At 49.0% G+C, this 16,373-nt stretch overlaps 2 protein-coding genes across 5 annotated transcripts in view; one reads left to right on the top strand and one right to left on the bottom strand.

Annotated features, from left to right (window-relative positions):
- DEFB108B (defensin beta 108B) overlaps positions 1 to 16,373 on the bottom strand; it is an 875,574-nt gene that overhangs the window by 129,720 nt on the left and 729,481 nt on the right. The gene's annotated exons all lie outside the window — the stretch shown is intronic.
- Positions 1 to 16,373, top strand: part of LOC135964607 (SH3 domain and tetratricopeptide repeat-containing protein 1-like) — a 50,862-nt gene that overhangs the window by 26,605 nt on the left and 7,884 nt on the right. For all 4 annotated transcript variants that reach the window (XM_073999948.1, XM_073999947.1, XM_065518757.2 and 1 more), the window contains 2 exons: positions 13,808 to 13,988; positions 15,164 to 15,314. In XM_073999948.1, the coding sequence (XP_073856049.1) occupies positions 13,855 to 13,988; positions 15,164 to 15,314 (285 nt within the window). In that variant the 5' untranslated portion in view covers positions 13,808 to 13,854. The remainder of the gene's footprint in view (positions 1 to 13,807; positions 13,989 to 15,163; positions 15,315 to 16,373) is intronic.

The following is a 16,373-nucleotide window of genomic DNA, read 5'->3' as shown; positions in this document are numbered from 1 at the left end:
TGGGTAAAGGTCATCTTTAGTGAGCCCATGGAGAAGCACTGGTTTAGCTGTCAGCTGAGAGGGGTAAGCGGTCCTATTAATTTTCCTCTGTGGTAGTGAAAGCATTGTTAAGGGTCACAGCGTTAGTGGAGCTGGCTGGAAAGAGGAGGGGAACTCACTGTTACAGGTTATATTGAATGTATTTTCAGTCACTAAATGCTTTTTATGATACGTTTTTCAGGATTTCAGTGTTGTATGATTTCCCTGTGTCAAGCACAGGAAACTTAACATCAGCAAAAAAGAATGCTCTTTCTTTCTTTTTTTCTTTGAGATGGAGTTTTGCTCTTGTGGCCCAGGCTGGAGTGCAGTGGTGTGATCTCAGCTCACTGCAACCTCAGCCTCCTCAGTTCAAGTGATTTTCCTGCCTCAGCCTCCCGAGTAGCTGGGATTACAGGTGCCCGCCAGCATGCCCGGCTAATTTTTGTATTTTTAGTACAGACGGGGCTTCGCCATATTGGCCAGGGTGTTCTTGAACTTCTGACCTCAGGTGATCCTCCTGCCTCGGCTTCCCAAATTGCTGGGATTACAGGCATAAGCCGCCATGCCTGGCCTTGAATGTTCTTTCTATGGGAATCTACAAAAGCCAGCTTTTGAGCCTAGTGGCAGAAAATCTCTTCTTCGTTGTTTAGCTGTGCTGGGAGCTTGGAGGGCTTCAAGCCCAGCTGAAAAATCTGTAGTATTTTCTGTCAGTTGGCTGTCTTGAAGAACTTAGTGAGCACTGGGCTGGAGCGATACTGTCAGAGTTCATGAGCTGTTTGAGGCTCTCGAAGCCTAGATACTGGGGTTGCCCAAATACATCGGCTGGACTCACTATTTCTCTGGGGAGTCGGGGGGTGGAAAATGCTGTGGTCTTAACTCTTCTCTTAATTTGACAGTGCTGTTGTTAATGGTAAGAATGATGTCATGCGTTTGTATTTTGCTTCGTAATTCACAGAGAATTTAAAAATCCATTATCTGATTTTATTCCCTCAGCAGTTCAGTGAAAAAGGCAGAGCAGTTTTCATATCTTCTGTTTTCCCGTGATTCTCTTGTGGCTCGCAGAAGCTAAGAGCCTTCACCAAGGTCATAGGGTGAATGAGTCTCAGAGCTGGGAGTAGAGGCTCAGGCTTCTAGTGACCCTGTTTCTTTCTGGATAGCTCGCTCTGGTGGCGCTCTGCTCAGGTAACTGCGCATGCTCGGTTTGGTGTTTTGTAAATTCCTGCCCCATCTTGGGAGAGGTTCTTGGGAGGCTTCTATTCATTTTGGAGCATTTCGGTATCTTGTCCTCTCTCCCTCCTCCCAGATGCATGGGCATTTCTGCAGGTCCTCAGGCTGGCCTTTGTGTGTGGGGGCGTCTCCTGCCTCCACGTTGCTTGCATGCCCCCTTCTGAAGGTGCTCTTCCCCGCATGAAGCCCCCTCGTGCCTGCCTCCACACTGCAGGCTGTTCGGTAAATGTTACTGACTCAGCATCGTTGTTTTCTAGAAATGGGACGGGGTATGGATGCCAAGTTCTTTTGTGTGTGAAGGCTTCGATTGTATCATCTTGCCTTCCCCATGTGTGCTCCTTGAGGGTGTCGCTGTGCTGTGGTCATCTGTGTTCCCTCAGGTGCCTCCCTTGGAGTCCGGGCCGTAGCAGACATGCAGTTAGTGCTCATGGCCTAAGTGAGCGGAAGGCCAACAGAGCCATTAAATCTGGAAAATGACAAGTGAGGGAAAGGAATTTTTATTGAAGGCATGTGAAAAAGAAATCTTTTTACAAAAGTTGACCTGTTTCTCAACTGGAGCTGAATTTCAGCTCAGAAAAGCAGCTGTGTGCCCAGAGGGCTTTGGGGTTTCAGTTCGTGATAGATGAATTTAATTTGTTGTTGTATGAATGTATTATACTTTTGTGGTTTTATTAGACCTTTCTCCCTAATGGAATCGATTTTTCTATAAAAGTCACACTTCCTTTTTGAGAAGTGTAACACTAATTGTATGGGATGGTCTCCCAAAAGATTACCTGCCAGGAAACAAACACACTGCCTCACATTCACAGCCCCTGGTTTCTGCCTGTGCAGCTGGAGGGGAGAGAGGCACGCTCGAGCTGAAATCAGGACGCATGTCTGCATCTTCTCTTTCTTGACTGCTGTTTGGTCTCTGAGCTGGCCTGCCTGCAACGTCTAGGAGCTTGGTGGGTGCAGACACATTACGGTATGGAGGAGGGATATGGTGTTGCCACAGCCAGGAGACTCGCTGAAGTCTCTGTTCTCCTCCTGCTCACTGCTCTGACTTTGTACAAGTCACATTTGTAGGGCTGTGCACAGTGGCTCACACCTGTAATCCCAGCACTTTGGGAGGCGAACCTGGGAGGATCTCTTGAGCCCAGAGTTTGGAACCAGTCTGGGCAGCATGGTGAAAACCCATCCCTACAAAAAATAAAAATTAAAATATAGTCAAGTGTGGTGGCTCATGCCTGTAATCCCAGCTACTGTGGAGAGGCTGAGGTGTGAGAATCACTTGAGCCCGGAAAGTGGAGGCTGCAGTGAACCATCATCACTCCACTGCACTCCAGCCTGGTCAGAGCAAGACCCTGTCTCGAAAAAAACAGAAACAAACAAACAGAAACCCATTTGTAATAGTGGCAGTAGTTAACTTTTGAAAGTTTGGAGAAAAGTTCCTAAATAACCTGTGACCATGGACAACTTACTTAGCCTTTCTGTGCCTCAGTTTCCTCATCTAGGAAAAATGAGAGAATATGGTACTGATCTTACAGGATTTCAATGAGAACTAAACGAGATCAAACTCAGAGCCTGGCACCTCGTGAGTGCTCACTCAATGTTATTATTTCAACATTTTAGAGGAAAAAGAATGCTAATGGGTCATTATGGCTAAACATAGTCTATCACTGGCGTTACTCATGGTATTGGAAGGAACTTGAATTCCATATAGATAGTGTGATGGAGAAAGTATTTTGGGCATTGGCAGCATTTATTCAAAGAACAAAGGACGTGTCTGTCCTGTGTGGAGAGCCGTTTCCGCTTGTTTCTTTAAATGCTATGGGAAAAGCAGTTGGCCCTCTGCTCTCTGCCGGACAGCTTCAGTCTCCACGTATTGATTTGGCCAATTGTCGCTTGCTGTCATCATGGCAGCAGCAGTTGAAGGGACAGCTTGTCTTGATTTGCATTTTTGGGTGTTTGTGCTATTTATAGACAATTAAGACATGGAAGCCTGTTTATGGCAAGCTGGCAAATTCAGCAAAACGTGGAAAAACCTGTTAGCACAGTTTGCACGTGTGCGGGCACAGAGCAGCCAAATAAATACACACGTTTTCCTGTATTTTAAAACTGTTTGGGGAAAAAAAAAAGAGACATTAAACCATTGCCCAGATGGCTTATAGAGCTAGAGCTTTTTCCTTGAAGTACATGAGTATGGCTGTCAGACATCTGAAACCCGAAGCCATCTGAAAACATCATTTTGATGCTACCTCCTACCCGCCCTTTTTTTCCATTTGTAAGGGACAAGGATCCAGGAAGGAAAGTATCAGCTTACAAAGGTTTTTGTTACAAAATCTTTCATGTTCTTTCTTTTGGTATCTTATTCTCTGTTTACATTTTATTTTTATTTTTACTTTTTTTGAGACAGCGTCTTGCTCTGTCGCCCAGGCTGGAGTGCAGTGGCAAGATCTCGGCTCATTCCAACGTCTGCCTCCCAGGTTCAAGTGATTCTTGTGCCTCAGCTTCCTGAGTAACTGGGATTACAGGCATGTGCCACCATGTCCAGCTAATTTTTATGTTTTTAGTAGAGACAGGGTTTTGCCGTGTTGGTCAGGCTGATCTTGAACTCCTGAACTCAGGTGATCCACCTGCCTCAGTCTCCCAAAGAGCTGAGATTACAGGTGTGAGCCACCGCGCCCGGGCGCTGTTTCCATTTTGTAACGCTAGCGTCACCCCAGTGTAGGGTGGTTGGGGTATTGTTCTTTCCTGTTTCCTGGTGTATTTTCCTCTTCAGCATTGATCACTCTTTTTGGTTGTCTGTCTCTGCCTACAAAACTAGATGTTCCCTGTTATATCACCAGTGCCTGACACGTAGTCAGTCAATATTTGTTGAATGAATGAATGAATGGGCTGAAAGAACCTTCTTCTTCTTTCTTCTGTCACTTCACACCAAATGCTTTTGGAAAATGCTATGTGAATGGGGATCGTAAGCAGGAGAGGTTACACACGTTGCTGTGGGATAGCCCATCATCCTCAGATACTTGTCTGGAAGGAGGTGGAGTCCTTGAGTAGAAATGATACAAGATAACTTCTTCAGGAAATCAGCCAAGTGTCACAGCTTTTCACATAGGCGTGTGATGTTTGTGTATGTGTGTATGAAGAGCTGTCGTGGCCTAGAATCACGGGCCTTTAGATCCCTTGTACAGATAGAAAAGTAAAGGTCGAGGCCCAGGAGTGCTGCAGGCCACTGAGGTAGAGTCCCTGTCTGCCCTTCTCAGTGCCCGGTCACTTCTCACTGCACTCCCCTCTTTACTGCTCAAGCCACCTCCCTGACTCTGAATGTGTAACCACGAGGGAGAAAATGTACTCCAGGCTCACAGTTTGTGGAGAAAAAGCCCAGCAGCTGAAAATCATGTTCACAAAGTTTGTACCTAGAGAAAGTGGTCATTTCTATCATGTCTTTACATTTCCCTGTTTCTCATACATTTTATGAACAAGACAGTAGAAGGAGATTTCGGAACAGCAACTTTAGAACAAGGGAGAGAAGATCAAACCTAGAGCATTCCAGTTTCTGTTTTCTTCTCAGTTTAGGGCTGAGGCACTTTAGCTTCCTGTCTAAGGGACCACTTAAATCTGATTAGAAGCCATTGTGGGCTGGTAATTATCCGTAATTTTAGGAAGACAGATGCAGCACCAACTCTGTTCTCTAATACCAGGCTTATTAATTTTATATTTGCATGGCAGGAGAAGCAGATGGCAAGGTGGGATAAGCGTTCAGATGCTTGGTCATTGATAGCTTTTTACTTCCAGGTATCACATGGGGATTTGGGACCCAGGAGGCCCGCTGAGAACTGACGATTATCTGTCCCCTAACCAGCTGGGTTCTTTTTCATCCTGAGCTCAGAAAGATTGCTCCTACTGCAGCCAGGGAAGACAGGTTGTTGACTGGTTAGAAATCATGGCAGGTTATTTTCTCCACCCGCGGTTCGCAGTTGGAAAGCAGAGCTATCAAAATTTGTCTTCTCTATTGTATTTCAAATCTGGGTGTTTAAAAAATTGTGTAAGCAAATTAAGCATTTCTTTAATGGTAGTTATGTGTGTTCTTGATGCGAATGAGAGGTGCATTCCCTGGTGAAATCCCTGGGACTTTATAGGAGGATGTGAGCCTTAGAACAGAAGTTGGTTTTCTAGATGATCATGTAGACATGATGCTGAGCACCAGACAAAGATGTTGATTGAAGTGATTTAAAAAAAATTTTCTGAGTTCAGATTTTACACCAATATTTAGAAAATCAGCAAAAGAACTTGGAGGAATGTTCTCAGGCATCCAGTTCAGCCCCCTGTGCACATTGTCATAAAATCCGAGTGTGTGTACAGGGAGGTGCATTTCTTTCTGTTCTCATCACAGATCCTTCCCTGGCTCTGCACCTGCCTGTCATGCGCGTCCGTGTGAAGAGACCACCAAACAGGCTTTGTGTGAGCAATAAAGCTTTTTAATCAGCTGAGTGCAGGCGGACTGAGTCCGAAAAAGAGAGTCAGCGAAGGGAGATAAGGGTGGGGCCGTTTTATAGGATTTGGGTAGGTAAAGGAAAATCACATTCAAAGGGGGGTTGTTCTCAGGTGGGCAAGAGTGGGGGTCACAAGGTGCTCAGTGTGGGAGCTTTTTGAGCCAGGATGAGCCAGGAAAGGAATTTCACAAGATAATATCATCGCTTAAGGCAAGGACTGGCCATTTTCACTTCTTTTGTGGTAGAATGTCCTCAGTTAAGGTGGGAGAGGGCATTTGCACTTGTTTTGTGGTAGAATGTCATCAGTTAAGGTGGGACAGGGCATTTGCACTTCTTTTGTGATTCTTCAGTTACTTCAGGCCATCTGGGCATATACGTGCAAGTCACAGGGGATGCGATGGCTTGGCTTGGGCTCAGAAGCCTGACATTGCCCTCTTCCCTACCTTCCCTAGCTTTTCCCTCCTGTGCGGTTTTCTCACAAAGTGAATGGCCTCAGCCACAGCTTCTCTGCAGCTGCATCAGACTGTGGCGACAGGAGTGGTGGCTGCTGCAGGGCCTGCTGTCCCCACGGAGCCCATTCTTGCTTGCCTCTGCAACCTGGTCACCATTTTGCCCCGAAAGTATGTAATTCTACAGAACGAGAGCCCACATGCTGGGGATGGAGGCGTCTTTATCACGGTGCTCTGCATATTTTAATCTTGGGTGGAAAGTATGGAAAAGTATGTGATACCTGTGGTTGGATGTCAGAAGGACGTTGTGAACTTGATGTGGACTGAGGATGTTAAGGTGCAACAGGCACCCCGGCTTCATTAAATGAGACTTCCCCATCTCCCTGCCAGGCACGCGCAGGTGTATGGCCACATCTTATGTGTTATTCTTATCTAGAGTGTGCCTTGTCGTCATGCTTAAAGTTACATGACGATATTCTGCCTCATAGAGTAGGTCCCAAACCGCATTCAGCACAGAAATGTACTCTTGCTATTATACATAGAAAATGCTTTCATATACCAAGTGGGAGAGCAGTCCTAAAATCTGGGCTGGAATCGCAGAAGGAAGGCATTGGAAAGCAACAGATTCCCTAGTCCAAAGCTGGTTTTTGATGAACCTAGAAACAGGACCAAGAGAAGTGAATTTGCCTAAGGCCCTGACAGTGTCTCACGGTAGCATCTGAACCTAGCAGTTTCTTGACCTATTTCTTTAAATGATTAGTCATGCTTCCTCTGATTCCTATAAACATATTCCTCATTCATTCTTTTGTTTCAGTGAATTATTGCAGTGCTACCACGTAACAGTATTTGAGTCAAAATGTGGCAGTGTTGATCCCTTTCCAAGGTTTTTATTTGCAGTTTGTCAAAGTTGTGCTAACAGTTTCTTGTTGGTTGCAAGGTGTCCTTTCAGAAGCCAATTATGTGGTATATTTACGTTGATTGTTGGAGGTAGTTTGGTTAGAACCTACTTCGAGTGGCTGGCGTGGGCCTGGGGGACAGTGACAGCTGCCTGCTTCATGGGCAGAGATGAAGTAATTGCTTCCTGGGAAGTACCATCCTCCTGGCCACACTCTCCAGCCCATTTCGTTTGTGTTGGTTTCCTTGGCATCTGCACGGTTCTGGCTTCATGTGAGTCTCATTTATTTTAGCGTATGACTTCAGGCTGTGGGGAAGAATGGCCATTTTAGCACAGAGATGCACACAAAGGAACAACTGGCTAAATGTGAGTGAAGGCATTCTTAGGGGGGGTTTCATTTCTTGTATTCTGTAACAGGCAGTCTGGGAAGCATTCTGGACATGTGGCCTGCGCTGTCACAGTTCCTCCTTGCAGAATCGCAGATGTTTGGAGATTGTAGTGATAACTGTTATCATTGAGAATGTCATTCTCGCAGGCTCTAATAAGTCAGGATTTATACAGTGTTAATTTGTTAAAGACAACTGTATTTCTAGCCAAATCCACGTTACACGTTTCTCCTGGCATTGTTGCTGGGGGTATTCCCGTGGCTTAGTCTCAGGGAAGCACACGCCTTTGAATACTGCAGAAGCTGTGAGTACCCAAAGCGCACCGGAGTACTTTTACCATACGGGGTGTTAGTCAGTGATACACGTCTGAGTCAGACTTGATGGATTCTTGACCCCTTCCTTTTTTAATTTTTTAATTTTTATTTTTTATTTTTGTTTTTTAAGAGCACAACCCCTCAGGTGGCCACCATGAATCTCTGGTGTTTTCAGTTGGCTGCAGCCTATTTGCCATCTCTGGTTCAAACATATTTGAAGCCTGATGATGTTTCCCTCTGTTGTTCTTCTGCTGTGTGACCTCCGCGCCTGCAGGGTTCAAGACTGTCAGAGCTGGGGGCCACCTTCACAACTACCAGGGTTTCTTTTATATAAGGGGAGCTTCTTAGAACGTGCTTTAGTAGGGTAAAGAAGCTTTTGAGGTTTGCTTTCTCTGGAAAGATAATTTGTGGTCCTGCCGTTGCTTTCAACAAAAATATAATTTGCATACCAGTGCATGTTGTATTACTGAGCACTGGCTGACAAATGGTTCTTAACTCGTCATTCACTCAGCCACTGTTTCTTGAATGGCATATGTGTGCCAGCTGTAGTAGGAACTCGCTAGGCTCTAGGACTAACCCTTATGAAACGGGGGTCCTGGGGGAAGCAAATGCATATAAGTATAAACGTTTGAGGGGATATCAGAGGGGGTGCCTATAGGTGCAAAACTTCATTCATTCATTGCCCCATCTAGAGGTTTTGTGTCTTAGCAGCGTGTTCCATAGCAACACATCACTCTATCAAAATATTCATCATATTATTTTGAAATTCTCTGCTGAGGTATGTGTTTTTCCCACTAAGTTTAGAACTGGTTAAGGACAGGCTATGGGGTATGTATTATATATATCTACACACACACACACATATATTTACATATATATATATTACCATTGCAAATTTACAATGTATTTATATATATATACACACATATATATTTCTCCCTCTCTGTATATACACACACACCACACACATATATATACACACACACATATATATGAAATACACACACACACACACACACACTTCTTCTGTCAAGCACAGAAAGTCAAAACTAGGCAAGGGTTCTTTTCGTGTTCATGAGAAAATAGATGTGTTAGTTGAGAGCGTCCTTCAGTTGCCAGGGGAAAGACAGGATGGGTTCACAAAGGGAGAGAGTGTTTTGTTTTTGTTTTTGTTTTTGTTTTTTCTTTGTCTAACTCTTGAATTCAAAATAATCCAGACTTATAGAAATTTGCAAAAACAGTACAGAGAATTCCCATATACTCTTCCCTCAGATTCCCCAAACATTTCACCCCATTTGTACTTTCTCTTTCTCTCTCTGTGGATACAATTTTTTTTTTTTTCCTGAAATGTTTGAGAGTGGAAGGTAGAATGCAGGGCAGGGTGAAAGGTGTAAGGAGAGAAGTGGGTTGGGAGGCTTTTTTTTTTTAACCTTCTGAGATGGAGTTTCGCTCTTGTCACCCAGGCTGGAGTGCAATGGCACCATCTGGGTTCACTGTAACCTCTGCCTTCTGAGTTCAAGTGGTTCTCCTGCTTCAGCCTCCCGAATAGCAGGGATTACAGGCGCCCACGACCATGCTTGGCTAATTTTTTGTATTTTTAGTAGAGGGGTTTCACCATGTTGGCCAGGCTGGTCTTGAACTCCTGACCTCTGATGATCCACCTGCCTTGGCCTACCAAAGTACTGGGATTACAAGCATGAGCCACTGTGCCTGGCGATTGGGAGGCTTTTGCAGTAACCCAGAGCGCTATGATGAGGGCTGGACCTGGTTGGAAATGATGAGAAAGGTGAGAGGTGGTGAGGTCTGGCATATAGTTTGAAAGGAGAGTTTAAATGGGTTAGATGACAAGAGAGAGACGTGGCTCTGAAGGCATAGTAGCCCTTGCCCTGCTGGGCCAGACGAGACAGGCAGCCTAGGGCTACTACAGCACCCTGCGGGCAGCTCAGGACCTGGGCCAGCGGAGGAACCAGGCAGTGGTGCTGGCCAACTTCGGGACCCTGTGCCTGCACGCGGGTGCCAGCAGCATGGCCCAGCACTACCTCCTGGAGGCCGTGCAGCTGTTATCGAGGCTGCCCTGCAGGGAGTGTGGCCGGGACTTCACCACGTGCTCCTGCAGCTGGGCCACCTCTGCACCCACCAGAGTCTGGCCCAGCAGGGCAAGGGCTACTATGAGTGGGCCCTTCTGGTCACTGTGGAGATGGGCCATGTGGAGAGTGAGTGCCCCGGTTCCTCCTGTGCGCCTCCCGGGGCCACTCGGGTCAGGGCACACCTGGGGTTTGTGATTCAGAAACAAGGGGTGGTTTTTCCACCATTGAAAGTGCTGAGTCATGGCCAGCAGCAGATGTTGGCAAGCGCCCTGGAGACAGGCGGCTCCCACACAGGGCCAGGCCCTCTGCCCTACTGGGGCAGCCAGCTCTTCCCGGTTTGCCCAGGGACCATGCTGCCTTGAGCACAGAAAGTCCTGCGTGCTGGGAATCCCTAGCCATAACCCTGGGATCAAGGCAGGCTCTGCTGAGTTGGGACTTGGGGCCCCTCCATGAGCCAGGCCCTGAACGCCGGTTCTTGTGCCCGTGTTATCTGCTTGGTATGTTGGCAGCCTGCGCACCTGTCATCCCACTTCACAGAGGACACGGGGCGGGTGATTGCCCAAAGCCGCAGAGTAGTTCATGCAAAAGCAGCTCTTGTGCAGTGTGTGTCAGACCCCACCCACAAATGGGGCTTGTGGGGTCCTTGGGTGGCAGGGACTAAGCGTGGGAATGTGAGCTTTAGGCCAGAGAAGCCACAAAAGGGTGAGTGGCATGATGGTGGGGCAGCACTTGGCCCCGGGTTAGGGAAGCCTCTTTAGTCTGGGACCAGAGGGTTGAGAGGATTTAGTCAAGTAATAGGTGGTGGGGGAGGGGCTGGTGGTGTAGCCTGTGTAAAGGACCAGGGATAAGCCAGTGGGGGTGAGTGGTGGTGAGTGAGTGGGGGTGAGTGAGCGGAGGTGTGATGGGGGTGAATGAGAGGGAGTGTGAGTGGGGATGAGTGGGGTGTGAGCAGGGGTGAGCGAGTGGGGGTGAGTGAGCGGGGATGAAGAGGGTGTGAGCGGGGGTGAGTGAGTGGGGGTGATTGAGTGGGGGTGAGTGAGTGGGGTGAGTGGGGGTGAGTGAACGGGAGTGTGAGCGGGGATGAGTGAGTGGTGGTGAGTGAGCGGAGGTGTGATGGGGGTGAGTGAGCAGGAGTGTGAGCGGGGATGAGTGGGGTGTGGTGGTGAGTGAGTGGGGGTGAGTGAGCGGGAGTGTGAGTGGAGATGAGTGAGTGGGGGTGAGTGAGCGGAGGTGTGATTGGGGTGAGTGAGCGGAAGTGTGAGCAGGGATAAGTGGGGTGTGAGCAGGGGTGAGTGAGCAGAGCTTATGCAGGGAGGTGCAGAGTTAGGAGTGGGTGAGTTGGGTGCTGGATGGTGAGAAGCTCTTCTGGAGAGCTAAGCAGGGCCTGGGGCCTCAGGCTGTGGCTTGGCCTTTTCCCCAAGAGCACTGGGGAGCCATGGAGTGCTATCGAACAGTCACTGCAGACTGAGCAGTGAACGGACAGTCAGTGGGCAGGGCTGTCCGAAATCTAGGCCGCAGAGGATAGATGAGGAAGTTGAGTCCAGGGAAATGGCCGAGACAAGGGATCCTGTTGTGGGTCCCCTCTGCCTTGCAGCGCTTTGTCATGGCATAGTGAGACCACTTAGAGGTGCCTCCTGTGGCCTGGACCAGAGCCCCAGGGGCTGTGGCCAAATCTGCCCATTTCCCATCACAGGCCTGGCACCCACTCCTGGCCCTAGGAGGGATGAGAGTTTGGGAAGGACCGTGTGAAGGGGCCCCGGTCCCACACATCTGCCCAAGGAGGGGTGGGGGGTTCAGACCCAGGCTTCTTCCCCAGGGGCATTCTGTGACTGGAAGGAGACCCTCCAGGAATCCAGCGCCCCAGCCCCCACTGCAGCCTCCCGTGGCTCCTGGCACAATAGCCTGTGGCACCTCCTCCTACGAGGCGGTCCCCGGGGGTGCTGGGGGATTCAGACTTGGAAATGCAGGCCAGGGAACGGGGATCATGCTTCCCTGTCTCCCCACCCTGCGCTGAATGGTCGAGGAGACCGAGGACGGGGCTGATACCCCACATGCTTACTTGGGGTCATTTTTGAGTCACTTTCGGTAGTTTGTGTCCTTCTAGGAGTTGGCTGTTGTGTCTAGATGGTCTGATTTGTTGGTCTACAATTGTTCGTAGTGTTTTCATGGAATCCTTTTATTTCTGTCAGGTCAGCAATAATGTTTCCTCTTTCATTTCTGATTCTAGAAACTTGGGTTTTTAATTTCTTATTTATTTCTTTTTATTAGAGATGGGGTCTCATCATGTTCCCCCATGCTGGTCTTGAATGCTGGCCTCAGCGATCCTTCCACCTCGGCCTCACAAAGCGCTGGGATGACAGGCGTGAGCCATGGTGCTCAGTCTCTGATTTTAGTCATTTGTGTCCATCTTTCTTTTCTTGGTCAGTCTGGTGAAAGATTTGTCAATTTTGTTATTATTTTCAAAAAACCCACTTTTGGTTCTGTTGATTATCTCTCTTGTTTTTCCATTCTCTGTATTTTTACTTCCCATTTCCACTCTCATGTTTATTATTTTCTTCCTTTTATTCGCTTTGGGTTTAGTTCATTCTTTTTCTAGTTTCTCAAGGTGGAAGGTTAGGTATTTGATTTGAGATTTTTCTTCTTTCTTTGAATGTAGACATTTACCGTTATAAATTTCCCTTTCAGCACTGCCTTAGCTGCATCTTGGAATTTTTGATACACTGCTATTTTTTTTTTTTTTTTAAGACGGAGTTTTGCTCTATTGCCCAGGGTGGGGTGCAGTGGTGCAATCTTGGCTCGCTGCAACTTCTACCCAGGTTCAAGCCATTCTCATGCCTCAGCCTCCCGAGTAGCTGGGATTACAGACATGCACCACCCCACCCAGCTAATTTTTATATTTTATTTTTTTATAGAGACGGGATTTCACCATGTTTCCCAGGCTGATCTCAAACTCCTGGACTCAAGCGATCCTCCCGCCTCGGCCTCCCACAGTGCTGGGATGACAGGCGTGAGCCACCGCGCTGGCCCGGGCTGTGCATTTGTTTGCATTCTTCTCAAATTAGTTTTCAGTTTCCCTGATGGTCTCTTTGACTCACTGGTTGTTTAGGAGTGTGTAATTTCCACATATTTTTGAATTTCCCACATTTCCTTCACTGTTGATTTCCAGTTTTGTGCCAGTACAGCTGAAGAACACCTCTGCTTCGGTCTCAGTCCTTCTCCCTTCACTGCGGCTCATTTTGTGGCCTGGCACATGGTCTGTCATGGGGAATGTCCTCTGGGTGCTCGAGAGGACTGTGTATTCAGCTGTCGTTGGGTGGCGTGTGTAACAGATGTCCATTCGGCATACCTGGTTTCCTGTGTTAATGTCCAGAACGTTTCTGGCACTAGAAAATCAGAAACTTTCCACCATTCCCAGTGCCCTGGATTTGGGAGAGACCAGTGAGCCTGTGGCTTGGGAGCCTGGTTGCATGAGAGAAGCGTGTGTGGGAATGCCAGGGGCCGGCTTTGAACCCCATTCCCCCAATATGATGCCGTGTGTGGCGGACATGACACTTGGCTTTGCTCTCTCAGGGTTCCATCTGCGACAGGGGCTCCTTGTGCCCCTGGCCTCATCAGCTCAGGCTGAAGGCAGCCCTGGTCCTGGCCAGAGGGGCTTTGTGAAGCAGAAATAGATGGCCTGGTGCAGGCGCCGAGCCTGGTCAGGACCTCGGCCCTGGGAGTTGTAAAGAAGGCCGGCCTCTACCGTGAGCCTCTGCACCAAGGTGTGCCCATGTCACGGTGTGCTCGGCGTCTGCCCTGGCACGGGTGCATGGCCTGTCTGCGCTCAGTCTCCCCGCCTATGGGGCCCAGGTTCATGGAGGTGTGAAAGAGGCAAGCACAGCGCAGGGGCCTCCGAGCCCAGCCAGCCTCGCTTCAATGCTGGGAGACTAACGTCTTCCATTTTGTCTTCTGCCCAGGCCAGCTGCGGACTGTCCAGTGGCTGTGCTACTTCTACAGCACCGTCATGCCCAGCGAGGCCCAGTGTGTCATCTACCATGAGCGCCAGCTCTCCCTGGCTTGCAAGGTGGCCGACAAGGTGCTGGAGGGGCAGCTCCTGGAGACCATCAGTCAGCTGTACCTGTCCCTGGGCACCGAGTGGTAAGGGCTGGCTTTGCAGTGGTGGGGTGGGGGCAGGCAGGGCAGGGAGGGGGGCACAAGAAAGCTGGCCCAGGACCCCAGCAGCCCCTCTCCTTTTGATCATTTGGTTCCTTGGCATCAGATGCTTTGAGCTGGTGGGCCTGGGGTCGTCCCAGGGCTGCTGCTGGCCCATGAGTCCCAGCTTGAGCCTCCCTTGTTGGGTCAAAGGTCATCTCCACCCCAGCAGAGGCAGTACGTGCACTCTGGGCTGTTCTTCCTACTATGGTGGCTTTTGTCCTCTGACCTCTGCCTGCCCCGAATCTTCACTCCTGGCCTTCATCTGTCCCCTTAAATGTGACCACAGCAGCCACCTGTGGCTTCTCTCCCACAGAAGACAGAGCCAGTTGTGTCACCTGCTTCCCTGGGGCAGGGTTTCAAGGTCTCACGTCCCATATGTGGCCTACTCGGCTTCCCCCAAGCATCCTGACCTGGTGGGGTAACCATGGCCCTGGCCACCCCACCCACAGGGCCCAGTGACATTTCCGCAGTCACACCCCATCAAGTGTCAGACTTACTGAGAGAGCAGGGAAGGAGCCAGATTCCATGGGGACCCGGGAGACTGCCTCCAGTCTTGGTCTCAGGTTCACAGAAGGAAAATGGGCCAGTGTGCTAGAGCCATGCTTCTCAAAGTGTAGTCCCCGGACCAGTAGAGCAGCATCCATGTCACCTAGGAGCTTGTGGCAAGTGGGAGTTCTAGGGCCTGCCCCAGGCCTGTGGAGCTGGAAGCTCTGGGGGCAGGGCCAGCAAGCTATACAGACAGGCCTCCGGGTGACTGTGATGCCTGCACACCTTGAGAACCATCCACCGAGATAGCCTCTGAACACTAACGGCACCTGGTGCGTCTGGAGAAGACACAGGCCATGTCTGGGAGGCAGGGGAGATGGACTAGCACACTCCTCCTGCCACAGGGCAGCATGATGCTCGATTCCCTCAGAAGGATGTCGTTCATCTTTTCCACGCCGTGTGTGTTCACCCTGGCCCTCCCAGCAGCCTGGGAAGGGCAGAACACTGCACACACAAGAGGGCCGTTCCCAGTCCGCACATTCCAGATTCATCTGTCACCAGACCCACGGGAGGAGGCAGACTGGTTCCAGGAGGATGAGAACCCTTGTTCTGACACCTGTTTCTGATTCCAGTGCCTGCAGATCTGCTCTGGACTACACCAAACGAAGTCTGGGGATTTTCATTGACCTCCAGAAGAAAGAGAAGGAGGCGCATGCCTGGCTGCAAGCAGGGAAGATCTATTACATCCTGCGGCAGAGCGAGCTGGTGGACCTGTACATCCAGGTGAGTGGCAAGGGATGCAGGAGGACCCCTGTGCTGTTCACTTTCTGTCCATCCACCCATCCATTCATCCTTCCATCATCTCTTTACCTGTTCATCCTTCCATCCATCCATCCATCCATCTGTCCATCCATCCATCCATCATTCATCCATCCTTTTATCATCCATCTATTCACCCGTCTATCCATCCATTCACCTGTCCATCCATCCATCCATCTGTCCATCCATCCATCCATCATTCATCCATCCTTTTATCATCCATCTATTCACCCGTCTATCCATCCATTCACCTGTCCATCCATCCATCCATTCATCCTTCCATCATCTATCTCTTTACCTGCTCATCCTTCCATCCATCCATCCATCATCCATCCATCCATTCTTCCATCATCTTCCCATACACCTGTATGTCCTTCCATCCATCCATCTATCATCCATCCATCCATCCTTCCATCCTTCCATCCTTCCATCATTCCATCATCCCATCATCCCATCATCCATCCATTCACCTGTTCGTCTTTCCACGCAGCCATCCATCCATCCATCATCCATCCCTCCATCCATCCATCCATCCCTCCATCCATCCATCCATCTATCATCCATCCATCCTTTTATCATCCGTCCATTCACCTGTCCATCCATCCATTCACCTGTTCGTCCATCCATCCATCCTTCCATCTATCTTTCTATCATCCATCCAACTGTTCACCCTTCTATCCATCGATCCATCCATCATTCTTCAGTTCACCTCTTCATCCATCCATTCACCTGTTCGTCCATCCTTCCATCCATCCTTCCATCCATCTTTCCATTATCCAACCAACCATCTTCCATCCATCCATGATCCATCCATTCACCTGTCCATCCATCCAACCATTCATCATCCATCCTTTTATCATCCATCCATCTATTCACCTGTTCATCCATCCCTCCATCCATTCTTCCATCCTTCCATCATCCATTCACCTGTTCATTCTTCCATCCTTCCATCATCCATCCATCCTTCCATCATTCATCCACTCGCCTGCTCATCCTTCCATCCATCCATCCTTCTATCATCCA

The sequence above is a fragment of the Macaca fascicularis genome, chromosome 8 (genome assembly GCF_037993035.2).
Source record: "Macaca fascicularis isolate 582-1 chromosome 8, T2T-MFA8v1.1".
Classification (NCBI taxonomy): domain Eukaryota; kingdom Metazoa; phylum Chordata; class Mammalia; order Primates; family Cercopithecidae; genus Macaca; species Macaca fascicularis.
This window is presented reverse-complemented; position numbering and strand designations above follow the sequence as displayed.